General features: G+C 27.4%; 2 protein-coding genes across 3 annotated transcripts in view; one reads left to right on the forward strand and one right to left on the reverse strand.

The window, feature by feature from the left end:
- LOC122509948 (KICSTOR subunit 2-like) overlaps positions 1 to 6,021 on the reverse strand; it is a 28,750-nt gene extending 22,729 nt beyond the window's left edge. Inside the window, exons 1-2 of one of the 2 annotated variants that reach the window (XM_043624290.1) lie at positions 5,983 to 6,021; positions 5,720 to 5,856 (exon numbers count right to left, since the gene is read on the reverse strand). In XM_043624290.1, the coding sequence (XP_043480225.1) occupies positions 5,720 to 5,800 (81 nt within the window). In that variant the 5' untranslated portion in view covers positions 5,801 to 5,856; positions 5,983 to 6,021. The other variant, XM_043624289.1, reaches the window with a different exon arrangement.
- Positions 6,022 to 6,128: 107 nt separating this feature from the next.
- Positions 6,129 to 22,368, forward strand: part of LOC122509944 (zinc finger protein 84-like) — a 53,209-nt gene continuing 36,969 nt past the window's right edge. Inside the window, exon 1 of the mRNA XM_043624284.1 lies at positions 6,129 to 7,188. Coding sequence (XP_043480219.1) covers positions 6,862 to 7,188 — 327 coding nt within the window. The 5' untranslated portion in view covers positions 6,129 to 6,861. The remainder of the gene's footprint in view (positions 7,189 to 22,368) is intronic.

A 22,368-nucleotide genomic window follows, 5' to 3' on the forward strand; every position in this document is an offset into this window, starting at 1 on the left:
TATTATGTACAAATAAATACCATCAAATTAATATTAATGATTGTAAATTAAATTTTTCTTTGCATTCCCATGCATTTCACTCAATCTCGGTCCAATGTCCAGCCAGCGCCACCGGTGGCGACGGTCAACTCTCAGGTTAGTTCCAACTCAAAAGTGTCACCCCCGTGCTCGTATGTTCAAAACGTCGAATTATCAATTCATCAAATGTTAAAAACATCGAATCGTCAACATGTCGAATGTTCAAAACGTCGAATTATCAATTTGTCGAATGCTCAAAAAATCGAATTGTCAATACGTCGAATGTTTAAAACGTCGAATGATAAAAACGTCGAATGCTAAAAACATCGAATCGTCATTTAGTCGAATGATAAAAACATCGAATCGTCAATTCTTCGAATGCTAAAAACATCGAATTGTTAATTCATCGAATGCTTAAATCATCGAATTTTTTTTTTTTTTTTTTTTTTTTTTTGTCGAATGCTCAGAACATAGAATAAGGCCAACGCAGAATAGATCTGTAACCGGAACCGCAATCGTAAGCGTAACCGTAAGAATGAGTTAAAGAAAGATAGGTATATTGTTTATCCTTCTATAACTCATTCTTACGCTTACGGTTACGGTTCCGGTTACAGATCTATTCTGCGTTGGCCTACACTGAAAAACTGTTAGGAGAGCTGTTCGCCCAATGCGGTGAACTGCTGCGTTAAAAAGAAACGCACAGCTCACTTTATTTTTGGGCGAGTTACTCTCCTTTTTGGGCGAGCAACTCTCCTTTTTGATAGAGCTGCTGCCCTTTTTGTCAAGCAGCCGCTCGCCAACGCCATTGGTAGTCAAGTTTAGGAGAGCAACTCGCCTAATTTTGATAGAGCTGTGAGTTTAAAGTTAAGTAGCGCTGCACAACAGTCAATAGCGGAACTGCTCTACCAACAGTTTTTCAGTGTATAGTCAGTTCGTCGAATGCTCAAATAGTCGAAACGCCATCTGTTCGAAATGTCAAGTAGTCGAATGATAAAGTAGTCGAAACGCCATCTGTTCGAATTGCCAAGTTATAGAATGGTAAAGTAGTCGAATGGACAAAAAGTCGAAACGCCATCTGTTCGAAATGTCAAGTAGTCGAAACGCCATCTGTTCGAATTGCCAAGTAGTAGAGTGATAAAGTAGTCGAATGTTCAAAACGTCGAATGATAAAAACGTCGAATGCTCAAAACATCGAACTGTCAATTCGTCGAATGCTCAAAACGTCGAATGCTAAAAACATCGAATCGTCAAAAGTTCGAAAAAGTTCTTTGTTTTCAGTAGACATTAACTTAAAACAAAGAACTTTTTCGAACTTTTGACGATTCAATGTTTTTAGTATTCGACGTTTTGAACATTCGACTACTTTATCATTCTACTACTTGGCAATTCGAACAGATGGAGTTTCGACTACTTTATCATTCGACTACTTTACCATTCTACTACTTGACATTTCGAACAGATGGCGTTTCGACTATTTGAGCATTCGACGAATGGACTATTCGATGGTTTTACCATTCGACTAAATGACGATTCGACTTTTTGAGCATTCGACGTTTTGAACATTCGACATTTTTATCATTCGACGTATTGACAATTCGATGTTTTTAACATTCGACGTATTGACAATTCGATGTTTTTAGCATTCGACGTTTTGTCCAATCGATGTTTTTAGCATTCGACGTTTTCTCCATTCGATTACTTGCCATTCGACTATTTGATCATTCGACGACTTGGCGATTAGGGGATATGCATGCGTCTCGCGTTACAGCACATTTTCGATTCATGTTGCGAGACTCAACCCTGAATTCTTCTACACGCTGCACGCCCCAGAAAAGTGTCTAGCAGAACACAGGGTTGAGTCGCGCAACATGAATCGAAAATGTGCTGCAATGCGCCCTCTTTTTTCTCAGTGCATATATTACATAATTTTTATAAAGACCTATTGGTGTAAAAATGTTATAAACAATTAGCCTGCATGCATACTTTATGAGGTATAAGGATCGTTTTTGAAGTTAAAGATTTTTTTAAACAAATAATTAGCTTAATCAGGAGAGTTTTTGACGTTAAAAATTTTTTAAACAAAATTTTTTCCTCAAAAACTATTTATGTAAGTGGAAATAAATAAGTAAAATGTCTTCCGAGCGAGCGAGGAATATGACGCTAGTTAGAAATTAAAAACTTCAAATAATATAAAAAATAACCGCAATTAAACTTTCTCAAAAAAATTAATTCCACAGAATTGTTAGTTAAAAAAATGAAAAATTCAAATTTTCAAAGATTTTAATTTGAAACCTTTTCAAAATTCCATTATTTCTAAAAATTTACGCTCTATAATGCTTTTATTAATGTTCAATTATAATCTAAAATTTTAACTGAAATGCATTTTAAAATCAACTTTTATGAGAAAATTCTACTAGAATTCAATTATTTAAATACAAAAAACAATTTATTGAATAATTGCATTTTTTCAAATTATTGATTCTCATAAAGAATTTTATTAATAAATTCTTAAATAATTGAATTCTTTTGACGAATTTTAATAAAATTTTTAAGAATAATTGCATTTTTTCGAGGAATTCGATTAAAATTGCATTAAAAGTAATTAAAATTCTGCATTGAGTTTTATTATTTATCAAAATAATTGAATCCCTAATAAGAATTTTATTATTTACCAATATGATTAAATCCTTGTAAAAATTTTATTATTTATGAAAATAATTGAATGATTGCGAAGAAATTAATAAACAAATTTGTAAATAATGAAATTCCTGAGGCATTTCACGTCAGAAATATCACGATTTGCAAAGGGTCTGCCCATTTTCGCAAAACTTCGTAGGATTATAGTTCTATATAAAAGATTTCTTCCCCTAAATTTTTTCAAAAAAAATTCAAAATTGTTGAAGATACGCCATTTTGAATTTTAATATTAATTTTATAAAATTTTGAATTTCTCAAAATATTGTTTATGGATTTTTATGAAATTTACACATTTTTCAGGTAAAAGTATGTACTTTAGAATGCAAATAAAGTTAATAAAAAAAAATTAATTTTTAAATAAAAAAATTTAAAAAATTTTTTTAAAACAATTTTTTGTTTATTTACTCCTCTCTGAGAAAAATGTTATTAACATATTTGGATTCCTTGTGAATTCACCTTTAATTTCATAAAAAAAAATTGATGGAGACTCAACTGGTTCCGGAGATATTGAATTTTTTGTAAAAAAAGCGTCGCCGCGCCATAGCACCAAACTGCACAAGTCGCGTAGTACGTTACCGCAGTCGTGCATTGCTGCTGTAACTATGACTATTTTTTACAAAAAATTCAATATCTCCGGAACCAGTTGAGTCTCCATCAATTTTTTTTTTATGAAATTAAAGGTGAATTCACAAGAAATCCAAATATGTTAATAACATTTTTCTCAGAGAGGAGTAAATAAACAAAAAATTGTTTTAAAAAAATTTTTTAAATTTTTTTATTTAAAAATTAATTTTTTTTTATTAACTTTATTTGCATTCTAAAGTACATACTTTTACCTGAAAAATGTGTAAATTTCATAAAAATCCATAAACAATATTTTGAGAAATTCAAAATTTTATAAAATTAATATTAAAATTCAAAATTTCGTATCTTCAACAATTTTGAATTTTTTTTGAAAAAATTTAGGGGAAAGAAATATTTTATATAGAACTATAATCCTACGAAGTTTTGCGAAAATGGGCAGACCCTTTGCAAATCGTGATATTTCTGACCTGAAATGCCTCTCCTGTGAAATTTTTATTATTTTTTGAAAATAATTAAAGGTTTATGTAGAATTTTATTAAATTGTTTTTTAAATAATTGAATTCTTTTGGAACATTTTATTAGAATAGATGCCTATTAAAAATCATTGAATTGAGAAAAATTTTTGAAAATAATTGAAACTTTGCCAAGAATTTTATTAAAATTTTTGAAAATAATTTAATTTCGGAGAAGAATTTAATTATTACTAAAGATAATTGAAATTTTGACAAGAATTTTATTCCATGTATAAAGAGGAACAAATTCTGAAAGTATTTTTAATATTGCTAAAATCATCGAAAATTCTTATGATCACTTGGCGTGGAATTGCTCTGAAAAAAAATATTCTTAATTTAAGAATATGTACTAAAAAAAAGGTGCCTAGAATATTCCCCACTTAAATTAAGTGGTAAAAAATTTCATAAAATTTGTTCCAAGAATTCAATTACTTTCATAAATTAATAAAAATCTTCACAGGATTTCAATTATTTTTAACACAATTTTAAGCAAATTCTTCGAAAAATGTAATTATTTTCAAAAATTGTATTAAAATTCTTCGAAAGAATTCAATTATTAACTATTTTTAAAAACTCATGCTATTAATGCTTTTAATATATTATATTCATTAATATTAATTTTTAAATCAATTTTTATTGGAAAATTCTACGAGAATTCAATTATTAAAATACAAAAATAAATAATTTACTAAATAAATGAATGTTTCTCTAAATTGAATTATCATCAAGAATTTTATCAACATAATTGAACTTTTTCGAGGAATTTTAATAAAATTTTCAAGAATGATTAAATTTTTCGTGGAATTTGATTAAAATTGTATTAAAAATAATTGAAATTCTATAATGAGTTGGATTATTCATGAAAATAATTGAATTTTGGTAAAAAATGTGATTATTTATGAAAATAATTGAATTATTGCGAAAAAATGTGTAAATAGTTGAATTCCTGTGAAATTTTTATTATAAATAATTGAAATCTTTTGAAAAATTGTATTAAAATAGTAGATATTGAAAATCATATTGAATTGAGAAAATTGGAAAATTTTTTGAACATAATTGAATTTCTGCGAAGAATTTTATTACTTTTGAAAACAAATAAATTTCTGCAATCATTTGTAACTTCTCTAAAATTCAATTTTTTTCAGTACTTTAATAAAAATCCCTGACTTTTCCCTGATTTCCCTGACCTGTGGCAACCCTGAGAAATATTGAATTTTGAAATGATTGAATTTGAAATTTATATTATTTTAAATTTTGATAAATTGAAATATAGATGAACTGAATTAAAGCTTAGTTAAAAATAAGATGAATTGGAACACGGAAAATTAAAAATTTTGACAAATTAAATTCCAAGTCAACTACGATTTTAAATGATAAAACTTTAAAAAAATTAAATTCAAGATCTATTAAAATACAAATCAGTATAAACTTTGCAGCAACTAAACTTCTTATTAAAAATATTTGAAAAATTTACAAAATATGCGAAAATTGAGGAAAAGGAATAGGTGAAATTGGTGGCAGAATTTAAAAAAGGTAAAAATGTGACATTAAAATTTTCCAAGAAACTTAATTTACTTGATACTTGGAAATTTTAGAATTATTCTAAAATAGTAAGTATTAATCTTAATAATCGAATTTAAAATTTTTTTTATAAATATCTTCTACATGAAATTAATTCAAAATTGTCATTAAGGTAATAAACAGTACGAAATAAAATAAAAACAAAGAAAAATAATTATAATGAAACTTGAAAAGGAGGTCATTTAAAAATTATCCATAGGTACTTGCAATATAAGCAAATTGAAATATGGACAACTTATAATTTATATTATATATTAATTAATATTTCAATTTAATAAAATTTAAATTTACTACTTTTTTTATATTAAAAAAATGTATTCACTTACAATTGATTCCTTAGCTTTATCAAAACATAATTGTGTCACTTGTATAAAAAAACTATTCAAGAATTCTTCTTCGTGGTCCATAACTCATCATTTTTAAAAATTACAATAATCATATAAATGTCCTAAATGAAGGTATTCTGAAAAATAATATCAAACGTAAAAAGTTTTTCACAGAATACTAATAAAAACATGTTAAGGTTATGTTATGACATTTGTGAAATGTGAACTATTTATTCGATTTATTCATAGTTTGAGTTTCATACTTTTTTTGGGATCGTCACAAATTTAAACAGCTGCTAAAAACACTAGACAGGGTTGGCGCATGTTATTCTAGAATTCCCATGATATGAGTTGAATATGAACTCACCTTTATATTCTCATGTAATTGTCCTCATGAGTTCATGACAGTCATGACCCATCCCTGGTGCGGACAGTCACCTCAAAAACTTGCTTATGGCTTTCTCTGAATGTAAAATGATGTAAAATAACTGTCAAAAATCGATGAAAACGTGAGGATTATTTATTTATATTTTCAGTTTTTGTAAGAAAAATCTTTACATGTAAGGATTTAGTTTTTACTATCAGTGACAATAATGTGAGTTAATGATTAAAATAATGTTCGTATGAAGGAAAACCGGTTGAAAATTTATACACGTAAAATATTTTGAAGCTGGAATACTTTAAAATTGAAATAATATAAAAGAATTTGAAAAAACTATGCAAGGAACACTCTAATACTTGAGTTAGTTATAATTATTGATGAAAAGGGAAATAATGTCTGCATGGTCGAGTAAGAAGTGCATTTTGTTTGTGTCCACGTTTCATAGAATGTGCAACTTAACTAACCTCATTTTCTCGTGACCTCCTTTGTCTCTCAGTGAATCCGGCTTATCTATTCGTATTCTAAAGTGATTTTTTTTATTAGTGTAATAAATAAGTTGCACTTTTTTCTTTATTTCACAAATTTTAAAGTGTTGTCGAAAATAGAGAGAGAACATTATTTTTAATCTTTATTTTCATATGACATGAATATTTCGTGTCTATATATATATAGATATATATCGATCCTATAGCTTTACTCTGTTGTTGAACTTTATTGCATTTTATTGTGAAAAGAAGAAGAGCACTATTTTCTTGAAAAAATGACAACTGTTAATAATTGGGAAAATACCTGCAGACTTTGTTCTGAAGTGAAGACTGAAATGCTATCAATTTATGGAATTGAAGGCGTGCAACGAAAAGTGGCTCAGAAACTTCGAGCTTGTTTGCCAGTTCTCGTTTACAAGACTGATCCTTTGCCCAAGCAAATTTGCCAATTTTGCGCTGCAAGACTTGATGATGCCTATGAATTCCGAGAATATTGCTTAAATGTTTACAAAACAATGCACACTAAACTCTTGGTACTTAAAAATTCAGAGTCTGTACAGATTTTTCTCAATGCCATGCAGAATTCTCCAGATCCTTGTCAAGTAAGTGTTTCTCAAATTTATCACTTGATTATCAATACAAAAGTTCTTATCCACATTTCTTTTAAATAGTTCAGTAAGAATTAATTATAATTCGTTCAAATTTAAATGGATTTTTTCGCGCTTAATGAATTCTATTCAAATATTTTAATAATCTCTATCAATAATATGAGCTGGGTTGCCACCGTTGCCACAGGTCAGAAAAGTCAGGGATTTTTATTAAAAGTACTGGAAAAAATTTTAGTTTTTGGAATTCATAAGAAAATTCTCAATTTTTCTCTTTTTTCTTTGCCTCATAAACGATAAAATTATTGTGTATATTCTTGAAATCTAATTTCACTTAAATATTTCAAAATTAATTCAATTTTAAAAGAATTGCGTTTACAATTTTCATAAGTAGATGAACTTTAAGGGTTTATACCACTTTGTCATCTTCAAAAAAACAAAAATTGAGGGGACGGCTTCTAAAAGGGGATACGCGTGGATTCTCACGTATAAGTATTGACGAATAGTGTGATTTTAAAACATTTTCAATTTTCAAATTCAATGAAATAAATTTACACACAATGAAAATGCGCACCTTTTTTTTAAGAAATAAATTTATATCTTTTTTAGTTTATGAAATAATGAGAAAAAACTAAATTTTTGAAAAACAAAAAATTTAAATGTTTTACGTCTTTAACTCGTGCTGGTGTTTTTGATTTTTCATATTTTGTAATCAAACAAAAACAAACTCACAGATTAAGGTTTCCTGAAACCAACTATATTTTTAAAACTTCAAAATCTTAATTAATAAAAAGTTTATTAATTTTTTCGAAAGACATTGCAAAAAATGTTTTTTTTCAACTTTCAACGCTTCGTTTATCTAGGAAATTTCAAGGTACGAAAAACTTTCAGTGAGAAAGTTTTTTATTACGATAGGGACAAGTTTTCTCTAAAATTTTATTAAAATGATATGGATATTTACAAAGTTGTTAATGTTTAAAGCGTATGGTACGTCAGATTTCTCGCGCCTGGAACGCATTGAGTCCCAAATTGTTAGTTTGGAACGCGTTAAAAATGTGTTTGTCAATATATATAATAAAATTTATTGAAATTTTTTTTTAACCTAAATATTTTATTTTGTTATATGTACAAAAGTCAACTAAAATAATATTTCTTATTTTTAAGTTTCTTGTTTCATTTAGTTCAAGGTTTCCACTCTTCGTCAAAATGATCTCGTTTACTACATTTAATGTTTTTAAAATAATTATTAAAAAACTCCTGTTCGTTTGGAGAAAGATATCGATTTCCTTAATTGTGATAAAAAAATCTCGAAATCCTGGGAAAATTGTATTGGGTTTTACCGAACCCTTTTTTTGTAGTCAACGGTCGCGGCAACCGCGACTCATCATGAATCTGAAGTTACCAACGTTGATTCAACGAAAAACTTAAATAAAAATTTTCTAAGGATATAAATTTTTCTTGTATATTTTCAACCCAAGTAAACTCTCCAAACCCTAAAATAAAAAAAACGTGGGTAAAAAAGTGATTTTTATTTTTTTTTGGCAAATTTTTTCCAAAAATCACGAACTTTAATTAAATTCTTAATTCCTCGCATCGGTAGTCATTTTTTTCTTTTGATAATTGTTTATTCTAATGTCGAGTGCCATTTAAAAAAAATTCCAAGTAGTTCCAAGTCGGGGAAAGCAGTGATTTTGGTTTTTTTGTCACGGATTTTTGAAAAATCCGAGCATTTCAAGTAATTTAATAATTCCTCGCCTCGGTAGTTACTTTTTTCTTTTGATAATTGTTTATTTTAATATTAGACGTTATTTAAAAGAAATTTCAAGTGATTCTAAGTCGGGGAAAGCAGTGATTTTGAATTTTTTTTTTGTCACGAATTTTCCAAAAATCTCGAAATTGCAAATTAATCAATGATTCCTCGCTTCGGTAGTCATTTTTTTCTTTTGATAATTGTTTATTTTGCCATTAGCCGTTATTTTAAAAAAACTTCAAGTGATTCCAAGTCGGGGAAAGTAGTGATTTTTATTTTTTTTTGGCAAATTTTTTCCAAAAATCACGAAATTTTAATTAAATTCATAATTCCTCGCCTCGGTAGTCATTTTTTCCTTTTGATAATTGTTTATTCTAATGTCGTGTGCCATTTAAAAAAAATTCCAAGTAGTTCCAAGTCGGGGAAAGCAGTGATTTTGAATTTTTTATTGAAATTCCAGGATTTTTGGAAAAAATTCGACAAAAAAAATAAATATCACTGCTTTCCCCGACTTGGAATCACTTGAAATTTTTTTAAAATAACGTCTAATGTCAAAATAAACAATTATCAAAAGAAAAAAGTGACTACTGAGGCGAGGAATGATTTAGCTCTCGTTTTTGTGACAACGTGCATCCTTCCCTGTTAATCGCCTTGACTGTCAGCTAGTGAATACTGTGAGATTACGCTACGGATATCGACGTAAGTTAAATAAATGTGTAATTAAGTAATTCCGTTGTCAAATTAATATCCTTCCCTCCCCTTTTTCCCTTGAAATAATTAGCCATTCGGGCAGCTAATTATAAATTGGCAATTCATTTGTGCCCTACTTTTCCGCAACCGTAGCATTTTTTCGGATGACTTTTCTCGTTTTGGTTCGTCTTGGAAGTATTACCATTCCCTGCAGAAGAACGGTTTGGTACTGCCACTTGAAGACTATTTTTCGAATTATTATTGTCACCTGAAGGTGAATGAATGAATTGGCAATTCATTTTTATGAATTTAAATGAAATTTCGGAATTTTTGGAAAATTCGTGACACAAAAAAAATTCAAAATCACTGCTTTCCCCGACTTGGAATTACTTAAAATTTTTCTTAAATAACGTGTAATATTAACATAAACAATTATCAAAAGAAAAAATTAACTACCGAGGCGGGGAAATTATTAAATTACTTAAAATTTCCGGATTTTCCAAAAATCCGTGACAAAAAAACCAAAATTACTGTTTTCCCCGATAAGGAAACGTACAAAATTTTTTTTAAATTGCGTCTAATATTAAAATAAACAATTATCAAAAGAAAAAAATGACTACTGGGTCGAGGAACTATTAATTTAATTAAAATTTCGTTATTTTTGAAAAAAATTCGATAAAAAAAATAAAAATCACTACTTTCCCCGACTTGGAATCACTTGAAATTTTTTTAAAATAACGTCTAATGTTAAAATAAACAATTATTATAAGAAAAAAATGACTACCGAGGCGAGGAATTATTAATTTAAATGAAATTTCGGAATTTTTGGAAAATTCGTGACACAAAAAAATTCAAAATCACTGCTTTCCCCGACTTGGAATTACTTAAAATTTTTTTTAAATAATGTGTAATAATAAAATAAACAATTATCAAAAGAAAAAAGTAACTACCGAGGCGAGGAATTATTAAATTACTTGAAACGCTCGGATTTTCCAAAAATCCGTGACAAAAAAACTAAAATTACTGTTTTCCCCGATTTGGAAACGTATAAAATTTTTTTTAAATAGCGTCTAATATTAAAATAAACAATTATCAAAAGAAAAAAATGACTACCGAGGCGAGGATTTATGAATTTATTTAAAATTTCGTGATTTTTGGAAAAAATTAAAAAAATAGAATAAAAATCACTGCTTTTCCTACGTTTTTTTTATTTTAGGGTTTAGAGGGTTTACTTGGGTTAATAATATACAAGGAAAATTTGTATCCTGAGAAAATTTTTTTTTAAGTTTTTCGTTGAATCAACGTTGGTAACTTCAGTTTCATGACTCATCTGGACACCATATTTTTCCGTAGAGTGAAAACAAATGACAACTTTGAGAAAAATAGCATATAAAAAAGGGTTACTTCCTTGAAGTGCACATGATAACAAAAAAAATCTATTGTATGAAAATGTTTGCCAAAATACAGATATAAATAAAATAAAATTTGTTTTAACTTCAAGTATTAAATACAATATGGAATTATTGTACAAATTATTTTGCGAATAATTCTGCAATATTTTTTTAAAAATAATTTCATATATCTTTACGTACAATACATGTTAGAATAAATAAACTGATGCTACTGTTATATAAAGTTAGATGAATCGTCATAATCCATAGTTAAATATTATTTAAAAATAATTACTTTGATATTAAAAAACCAGTCAAAAATTAAAATAATAATATTTTTACTATTCTTAATAAACTTTTATTAGTTAAATTAACATTACATTTATGTCAAAATAACTGTGTACTAATTATTTGTATGTCAGTAAATTTTAACTATTTCCAGACGATTTTGGCTAATTATTATTGGTTACTTCTTAATAATAATAATATTGCAAAAATTTATCAGTGACTTTAATAAAAATTGTATTTATTTTAAGTAAACAAATGAATAAACTAAAATAGTCTTAATATGTTCCATGCAAACGAACAATTCGGTACTCAATGCGTTCCAGGCGCGAGAAATCTGACGTACCATACGCTTTAAACATTAATAACTTTGTAAATATCCATATCATTTTAATAAAATTTTAGAGAAAACTTGTCCGTATCGTAATAAAAAACTTTCTCACTGAAAGTTTTTCGTACCTTGAAATTTCCTAGATAAACGAAGCGTTGAAAGTTGAAAAAAAACATTTTTTGCAATGTCTTTCGAAAAAATTAATAAACTTTTTATTAATTAAGATTTTGAAGTTTTAAAAATATAGTTAGTTTCAGGAAACCTTAATCTGTGAGTTTGTTTTTGTTTGATTACAAAATATGAAAAATCAAAAACACCAGCACGAGTTAAAGACGTAAAACATTTAAATTTTTGGGTTTTCAAAAATTTAGTTTTTTCTCATTATTTTATAAACTAAAAAAGATATAAATTTATTTCTTAAAGAAAAAAGATGCGCCTTTCCATTTTCCACAAACTTCGGTAATTCAAATTGCAATTTGTAATACTTTCAAAAATTGACCAAGTGGACAAAACTTAAACGCGAGAATCCACGCGTATCCCCTTTTAGAAGCCGTCCCCTCAATTTTTTTATTATGCATTTCGAAAGTAAAATATGTCAAAAATGTGGTGTAAAATTTTTAGAAAGATCCCAGCACTCAAAATATATTTTTTTCAATGCTATTTTAGTGCGTACACGGCTATGTAAGTATAGAACACAAACTTTAAACGCGTTTTTCTCAAAACCACATTTTTCCATGCTGCGGGATGTTTTTCTCGGAAACTACTGGACCGATTCTCAAAATTTTTTTACGAAAATCTTCGTCACATGGGTGGGTATCGCCGGAACTAGAATTATTTAAAAATATTAATTTTTACTATTTTTTTAAACCGAAAAACTGCCAAAAAAAACTTTAATTTTCGAGAAAAAAAATTTAAATTGCCGCCATTTTGTTATTTTTGCATAAAAATTAAAAATTCTAGTTCGGGCGATAGGCACAGTCCTAGTGAAGATAAATCAATTTGAATTTTGTGTTTTAGATTTTTCTAACCTGAGAAATCAATCCCGCAGCTGGCATCGGTATTTTTAGCAGTTCTAAAATTATTGTTAAATTTTAAATAAACAAATAATATTCTTTTTAATAAAATAAGGTTTTTTATAAAGTTAAAGAGTGTATTTATTGAACTAAAAAAAATGCAGATTAATATAATCCATAGGAATCCTAAAAAAAATTCTAGAAAATAGCTTCATTTTCAAGCGTGTAAAGTGGTATGAACCCTTAAAAGATTTACATTTTAAATGAATTTAAAAATATAAAAAACTTTGATTTTAGTTAGTTACTTCGAAATTAGTTAAATTTTTTTATAAATATTTAACTAGTACAATTTATTTATTAGAATTTAAGTATTATTTTTAATAAATTTTTAATTAAATTTCATTAAAGAATAAAATTATTTTCAAAAATTTTAATGCAATTCTTTGCGTAATAATTCCAGTTTTTTCAAAATAATTTTAATAAAATTCTTCGCAGAAATCCAATTATGTTTAAAAATTTACAAAAATTCTCGTCAAAATTTCTATTATCTTTATAAATAATGAAATTTTTCTCCAAAATTCAATTAAATTTTCAAAAATTTTAATAAAATTCTTTGAAAATTTGAACTTTTTATACTTTTAATTAAGAATTCTATAGAATTAATTTTTCTTAATAAATTTAATGGAATTTTTTTTAATTATTTCAAGTTTTTAATTTCTAATATATTTAATTGAAGAATGTCAAAGTAATCGAAATTTTGTAAAATAAAATTGTAAACAAAAGAATTTGAAAATTCAAAAAGAACTTTTTTAAAAATTATTAAAAAAAATAATAAAATGTAAAAGTTGTTGATCAGTGTCAATTTTAAATAGTCCAAGATGTATATTTTGTCATTTTATTCGTCTGATCATGAAAATAAAAATTATATAAAAATCTTTAGCTTTCGCTCCACGACGCAGAGCCTCCTCAGAAATTAATTCTGTGAAAAAAGTAACAAAATTGAAAAATTTTAAACCGTTTCACAAAATGTGCGAAACTTATAAGAGTTAACCTCAAAACTTACCACACTACAATCAAAAAACAAATATTGCACACAAACATCGAAAAAACATTCCTCACAAAATAAAAAATATGTGAAAGCCAACAATATAAAAATATATAATATACAAAAACAACATTAAAAAACAAAGAAAGGAAGTAAAAACTTCCTCCTTTTCCAAGTCACATGTTGGCATAAGATTTTTGCAAACTTTTTATAGTCGCGAATATAGTGCATGTGTTAGGTCGATAAACCAGATTTCATTCGTACAACCTTTTCGCAGGGAATAATAGAGTGCGTAACACTCTCATGAGAAGATTTACCAAAAATATAACGAAAAAATAATTTTACAAAAAATAAAAGTATGTTAAAAATTTTCAATATAAATTTATAGCTTATTTGTATTTAAAATTAAATTCCTATAAATGTCATTAAGTGACCTGGTATTAGTTCTTAGATTTAATGAAATTGTATTTTTTACTATTTGGAACATTTCCTTAAAAATTCTACGTTTATAACTCCTTTCTGTTTTTAAAATTTTAACATTTTTAAATTGAAAAAGATGGTCATTCTCATGTGAGTGTTTTACAAGCGCTGATTTTCGTTGGTCACGTTCACAATCTTTCTTATGTTCCTTCACCCGATCTTTCAAATATCTCTCAGTGTGACCAATGTATACACTACCACATTGGCAAGGAATACTGTAAACAACATGTGATTTCAAATCGAAGGGTGTTAAATCCTTATTTTTAATAAAACAATTATAAGGATCTTTATCATAAGAGAAAACTACTCTGATGCCGAAAGCATTATAAATATTTTTGAAAAAACAAGATAAATCTTTACTATAGGGTAAAACTACCACGTTTCCCACATCAAAGTCTGTCCTCTTCGACACATTATTTACGTTCGAATTAAGAGACTGAAGTCTATGGGTTGAAGTTTTATGGGTTGCCTAAGATACATAAGGAAGGTGTACCCATGCGACCAGTAACATCTTTTTGTGGTTCTTCATTGTCATCCTTATCCAGGTTTATTAGTATTCCCATACAAAAAGTTATTAGAAATACAAATGCATATGTCAAAAATAGTTGGGATTTTGTAGAAAAAATTAAGGATTATCACGTTCCTGATAATTATCGTCTTATCTCTCTTGATGTCAAATCATTATTTACGAATATTCCTAAAGATCTTGTTTTAAAGTGTATTAAGTTAAAATGGAAAAATATTAGAGGTTATACAAACATTCCAGATAAGGAATTTATGGATTTAGTTAATTTTTGCATTGATAATTCCTATTGTGTTTTTCAGGGAGAATTTTTCAAACAAATATTTGGTACACCAATGGGGTCCCCCCTTTCAGGTGTTATTGCTGACTTAGACATGGAAAAGTTGGAGTTTGATGTTTTACAAAAATTAAATTTTGATTATATTTTTTATTTCCGGTATGTCGATGACATAATTACCTGTATACCAGAGGAGTGCGTCACCGACATGCTTGGCATTTTTAACTCTTATCATCCAAGGATTCAATTTACCATCGAAGAGGAGTCGAATAATTCGATCGCTTTCTTGGATGTAAAGATTTATAGAGAAAACAATAGACTTATAACTAATTGGTATAGAAAATCAACTTTTTCAGGACGATATGTCAATTTTAATTCAGAAGTGTGTGTTAAAGATAAAATTTCAATTATTTATGGTTTAGTTGATAGAGCTATAAAATTATCCGATATCAGGTTTCAGAAAGAAAATTTAAAATTAATTTTTAGTATACTTAAAGATAATGATTTTCCTGAAAAATTCATAAAAAAGTATGTGAATATGAGACTTCAGTCTCTTAATTCGAACGTAAATAATGTGTCGAAGAGGACAGACTTTGATGTGGGAAACGTGGTAGTTTTACCCTATAGTAAAGATTTATCTTGTTTTTTCAAAAATATTTATAATGCTTTCGGCATCAGAGTAGTTTTCTCTTATGATAAAGATCCTTATAATTGTTTTATTAAAAATAAGGATTTAACACCCTTCGATTTGAAATCACATGTTGTTTACAGTATTCCTTGCCAATGTGGTAGTGTATACATTGGTCACACTGAGAGATATTTGAAAGATCGGGTGAAGGAACATAAGAAAGATTGTGAACGTGACCAACGAAAATCAGCGCTTGTAAAACACTCACATGAGAATGACCATCTTTTTCAATTTAAAAATGTTAAAATTTTAAAAACAGAAAGGAGTTATAAACGTAGAATTTTTAAGGAAATGTTCCAAATAGTAAAAAATACAATTTCATTAAATCTAAGAACTAATACCAGGTCACTTAATGACATTTATAGGAATTTAATTTTAAATACAAATAAGCTATAAATTTATATTGAAAATTTTTAACATACTTTTATTTTTTGTAAAATTATTTTTTCGTTATATTTTTGGTAAATCTTCTCATGAGAGTGTTACGCACTCTATTATTCCCTGCGAAAAGGTTGTACGAATGAAATCTGGTTTATCGACCTAACACATGCACTATATTCGCGACTATAAAAAGTTTGCAAAAATCTTATGCCAACATGTGACTTGGAAAAGGAGGAAGTTTTTACTTCCTTTCTTTGTTTTTTAATGTTGTTTTTGTATATTATATATTTTTATATTGTTGGCTTTCACATATTTTTTATTTTGTGAGGAATGTTTTTTCGATGTTTGTGTGCAATATTTGTTTTTTGATTGTAGTGTGGTAAGTTTTGAGGTTAACTCTTATAAGTTTCGCACATTTTGTGAAACGGTTTAAAATTTTTCAATTTTGTTACTTTTTTCACAGAATTAATTTCTGAGGAGGCTCTGCGTCGTGGAGCGAAAGCTAAAGATTTTTATATAATTTTTATTTTCATGATCAGACGAATAAAATGACAAAATATACATCTTGGACTATTATTAAAAAAAAAATTGAAAATGATGGAAATTGTAATGATGAAAATAATTTTGAATAAGTTACAGTAACAAAGTAGCAAGTTTTAATTATTATAAAACATGAAAAAAGCGATCACTCCAAGTCGAAGACACGTAGTGATTGATATCTTTATGTTTGTAAATAAATGACAAATGAAAATAATGCACAATTTTTTTACTTTTTTTTTATAAAAACCTTTTTTCTTTGTTAAATCGAAATTAGTCAGCTTTTCCTTTTTTCCTTCTGAAAGATTCACAATTCTTAAACAAAATTTCAAGTTTTGGTTAGGAATAAAGGAAAAAAGATTTTAGAAATTCAATTCGTTATTATTAACGAAATAATTATATTTTTTTAAATAATGAAAAAGAATTATTAATATTTAATCACAATTTAAATTTAATTTATTTTTTATTTGAATATGTAGGTATGAAAAGATTTTACTTATATCTAATTTCAAAATTGTTTAAACAAATTGGAGTGGCTTAAATAATAAAAATTTTATTTTATTTAATTTTTACAATTTTTATTACATACAAGATAATTTAATGAGAGTATAATTTAAATTGTCATTAAAATAATTTATTTAAACAATTTTTTGTGTATGTAGTTGATAATTTTTATTTTTTTTAAGCCACTCTAATTTTATTAAAATAACAAAAATAATTTGCTTAAATAATTTTGAAATTAGATATAAGGAAGTCCTTTTCATAGCTACATATTCTTACAATTTCTTAATATAAATGTTTTAGAAATCGAGGTAACATGTCAATTAGTATCTTGTTTCTATTAAAAGTTAAAAATATTAATAATTTGTTTAAATAATTATAAAAATTATTATTTGCAAGTCACATTTTTGAATTTAGTTCATTTAAATAGAAGAAATTTTAATTTTAAGCTTAAAAAAATCAAAATTTAATTATTTTGAATAAGATTTAACAAAAACATAATTAATTTGTTTAAACAATTGTTAGATATTTACACAATATCCTTTATTTTTGTATTTAATTAGGGTAAGGGGCCCCAAGGTGGTCACCATTCAAAAATTTACTGGAAAATTAAAAAAATAGTTGCAAAAATCAATTTAAGGTAATTTTTTTTTAATTTGAAATGCATTGTTTTTGGCTTATAATCACAGAATCAATAGCTGCAAAATTTTTTTTTTATTTGAAATGCATTGTTTTTGGCTTATAATCACAGAATCAATAGCTGCAAATTTTTTTTTTCTTATAAAAAGTCATTTTAAAATATTGTTAATTATTTATCCTATTTCATACATTAAAAACTAAATTATTTTATTATTCATCATAATATTTTCCAAATCGATAAAATTTACATTTGAGCAATTCCATGTCAAATGATCGACGATTTTTCGACATTGTTAGCAATTTTTTTGAAACCTTTTTTCCTTGTAGCTACACGGAAAAAAATAGTCGCAGAAATTTTCAGCGACTAATCGAAGACTCTCGGATATGAAAGAATCTTTCATGGACTTTTAGAAATGTTCTACGATTTTAGCAGAAATTCTCCAAAAAAAGTCGAGGACTTTCTAAAACCTAGTAGCGGAAAACAGTCTCGGAATTATTCTAACATTTCATAGAAGGTTTCGTCGACGAGTCGCGGAAAATGGTGCGCACAAAAGGTGCTCGCGTTAAAACCAATAAACACTGTTTTTTAACAGTTTTTTTTAACAATTTATTACAATTGATTGACAAGATTATTATTTTTATTATTCAATGCATCGATATTAATATATATATTATAAAATTTTAAGTAATTTCCGCGACTGTCAATGAAAAATTAGAACGCTGTAGAGTAAATTCAGGTTTGTAATTTTCCGCGACTGTGGCGGAATCGGTTACATGCACGTGGAGTCTTCATTTTCCTCGACAGTCGCGGAAAGTTTCTTCAACTGTAGTCTATTTCTTCAAAAACTGTGAATATGATTTTTAAAACACTTTCCACTAAATCCAAGAGTCTTCAACAAAGTCGAGGAAAATTTCCGCGACTAATTTTTTCCGTGTATAAGGATAAGATATGGTAAAGTGAAGACGATTTTAAAAATTTTGAAAATATTCAAATTTGAAAATTTATGTACTAATTTTTTAAAATTAAGATAACTCCGGTTGTTTTCAATATTTCTTCAAAATTTTTTTTTTAATTTCTCAGTATAACTACACGGAGAGAAAAATCAATCGTTTATAGCATGAATGCTTTGTATTTTAAAAGTATGAAATGTTAGTATACTATAACTGCAAAACAGTATACTGCGATTGCAAGAATCCTATGCTTTTTCGGTATTAGACTCTTGCAACTGGCTATTAGGCCACGCCCAGAGCCTGGGCCGACCAATCACATTGCAGAAAACTTTTACCGAAATCGCATCCCAGTAAAAAAAAACTAATTCAAATGAATTGAAACGAATTAACATTTTTGGTAGGCTCCAATTCGTATTTGTCACAAAGCGGGATTCACTCAAGCTCTTTGTATATTCAATTGAATTTAATTCAATATGTACCAATTTGTCCAAACGAATTCGCATTCGAAAGAAATGGCCAAGGAATGCATTGAATTCGTGCTAACGAATTGAAAAAAATTAAAGGCTCAAAACTTGTCCAGTGAATTGGTACGGATAGAAGGTTCGGAAGTTCAATACAGTTTCACGAATTCAGGAAAATTGCATCATGGCTCCAATTCGTATTTGTCACAAAGCGGGATTCACGAAAGCTCTTTGTGAATTCTTTTTAATTCATTTCAATTAGTTTTCGTTTACTGGGATAGGTCTCTTGCAATCGTAGTATAAAGAACTTTCATGCTAAAAAGCCCAGATATTTCTCTCCGTGTAGTACTTTTTAAATAAATTTTTTAGCAAAAAAAATTTTCATTTTTTATTAAAAATTTTTCAAAAAAAATTTTTTTTTTATTTTTTGAAAAACACCCCCTTTTTGATTTTTTTTATAGTGATAGCCAAAAGTAATAAGAAATTTTTCGTAAAAGTTTTATAGTGGGATCGCGATAACTTTTCGAGAAATCAACGAAAAAGTCTATGGCGCCCCGTTGAGACTGACGCGCTCACGTACGTATGTCCAAGAAGTTGGCAACGCCATTTCATTTTTTCTCAACAAAATTTTGATTAAATTAAAAAACGAAAATTGTGCTACACCTAGCAAACGATATCAAATATTGTGCTGGAAAAAAATTTAAATATTTTTCAAAAATTAAAAAAAAATTTTCTTTTATACTTTAATTTTTTTGAACATTTTTCAAAAATCAAAATTTGTGCTGAATTCTACTCAGCGAGAACAATAAAAAAGTCTATAACAATTTCACAACAGTTTTACAACAGCTCTATCTCATACATTGCAATGAATAGAATGGGGTTCCACACAGCCAAACTTGACCAGTAGAGTGCAGCACCACTATAAGATTTTATAGCGCAAAATTTTAAATGTGATTTGTTGCATAATATTAATTAAACAATATAAATGGTTTTTGTTCATGTAAATGAAGAATAAAATCATTAGATCAGAAATATTGGTTATAATAAAATACGGAAAACTATTTAAAGATGTTAAGAGATTCAAAATTAAAATGTGTTTACAATATTTTTAATGACAGGCAACATAACCTCAATTTTTTTTATGGATACTTTTACGATACTGTGACTTGCAAAACTGTCTTTTTTCCTGCGACACATATTCCTCGCTCAAGTAATTCAATTTTTAACTTTTTACAATTCCACAAAAAGTATTTATTTACTTCGTTTATTTGTTTGTAAAACAAATATGACTTTTCGCGAAATAAAAAATTAAGCGCTAGACAAATCTTGCTATGGTGCTGCCATCTGAGATTAGCTTTACGTATAGTGAACCCCATTGTTTTATATTATAGCTATGAGTGATTTTAATATTATTATGTACCTGCATACTTCTAAAAAAATAGTGGCCCACAATTCCCCGAAAGCTTCATTTTACAAAAAGCTTTGTATTATTTTTTCATTTAAATTTCATGCAAATTTTTTTTTAAGTCAAAGTAAAAAAAAAAGAAAAAATTTTTTTCTATCACACGCACGGAAAGTACATCATTTCTTACCTGTGTAGAGGGTGGAAAGTATGTCATTTCCGACGAGAGGGAGGGAATGTTACTTTACCTCCCTGTGACGTCATAACGGGGAAAGAAAAGTATACTTTACCTCCCCGTGACGTCATAGCGGGGAGAGAAAAGTACTTTCCTCCCTGTCGTCCAAAATCACATGTAATATATTTTAATAACAATGTAAAGATAAAATGTATCTTTATTTACGACTAAATATATGTTTTATTGAAAATTGTTAAATAATTAATCATTTTAAAAAATTATACTATTATTATAATAAACTTTCGGTTGAAAACACTATTGTCGTTAAAATTTTTTATGAAGTGGTTGTACTTTCCGTTTACGTGTGATAGAAAAAATAGTATGTGTACCACGGGATGAAAATGATTTCCACTCGTGTGTTTACAGTTCTTGTCTTCGCTCGTGCGCTCGCTACGCCTCGAACTGCAAAATCCACACTCGTGGAAATCTTCTATTTTCCTCCCTTGATGCACAATATACTATTTTTTATTAGGCAATTCTTAAAAATCCTTGTAAAAACAATAAAAACATAAACGCCTAAAATAAATATTTGAATGCAATTTTCAGTTGGTTATTGTTTACGACTTATAGGTAATTGTAAAGTGCTGTAAAGTCATGAAATGCTTATGAAAAATTTACTTTTGACGAACAAAATAAAATAAAAAAATTGGATGATCAAACTTTAAAATATTGTTAAATAATGGAGGTGACCCACAATTCCCCAATTTCCCCTATGATTATTTTTAAATAATTATTTAACTTTTTGAAACATTGTTTTTTAGACTTTTTTATTGTGCTCGGCGAGCACAATTCAGCACAAATTTTATTTTTTCAAAATTTTGATTTGTGAAAAATGTTTAAAAAAATTGAAGTAGATATAAAAGAAATTTTTTTTTTAATTTTTAAAAAATATTTAAATTTTTTTCCAGCACAATATTTGTTATCGTTTGCTAGGTGTAGCACAATTTTTGTTTTTTACACTGAAAGAATTTTGAGCAGGCTGCAGGCTTTACATGAGTGCCGCTAGAGCTCGCTGCCTCAAGCTCGCAGTTAACCTTAAAAAGGCTTTTGAGGTGAGCTGCGAGTCCTGTGCAAGGGGCACTAATTTCGGACATGAAAAGCCCTGCCTAAAATTCTTTCAGTGTAGTTTAATCAAAATTTTGTTGAGAAAAAATGAAATGGCGTTGACAACTTCTTGGATATACGTTTGTGAGCGCGTCAGTCTCAACGGGGCGCCATAGACTTTTTCGTTGATTTCTCGAAAAGTTATCGCGATCCCACTATAAAACTTTTACGAAAAATTTCTTATTACTTTTGACTATCACTATAAAAAAAATCGGAGAAGGGGGTGTTTTTCAAAAAATAAACAAAACTTTTTTTTTTAATTTTTAATAATTAATGAAAATTTATTTGAAAAGTACTAGTTATACTGAGAAATTAAAAAAAAAATTATGAAAAAATATTGAAAACAACCGGAGTTATCTTAATTTTAAAAAATTAGAACAATTTTCAAATTTGAATATTTTCAAATTTTTTTCGAAATTTTCGAAATCGTCTTCACTTTATCATATCTTATCCTTATAGCTACAAGGAAAAAAAGTTTCAAAAAAATTGCTAA

The sequence above is a fragment of the Leptopilina heterotoma genome, unplaced genomic scaffold, assembly GCF_015476425.1.
Source record: "Leptopilina heterotoma isolate Lh14 unplaced genomic scaffold, ASM1547642v1 Lhet_65, whole genome shotgun sequence".
In the NCBI taxonomy this organism is placed as follows: domain Eukaryota; kingdom Metazoa; phylum Arthropoda; class Insecta; order Hymenoptera; family Figitidae; genus Leptopilina; species Leptopilina heterotoma.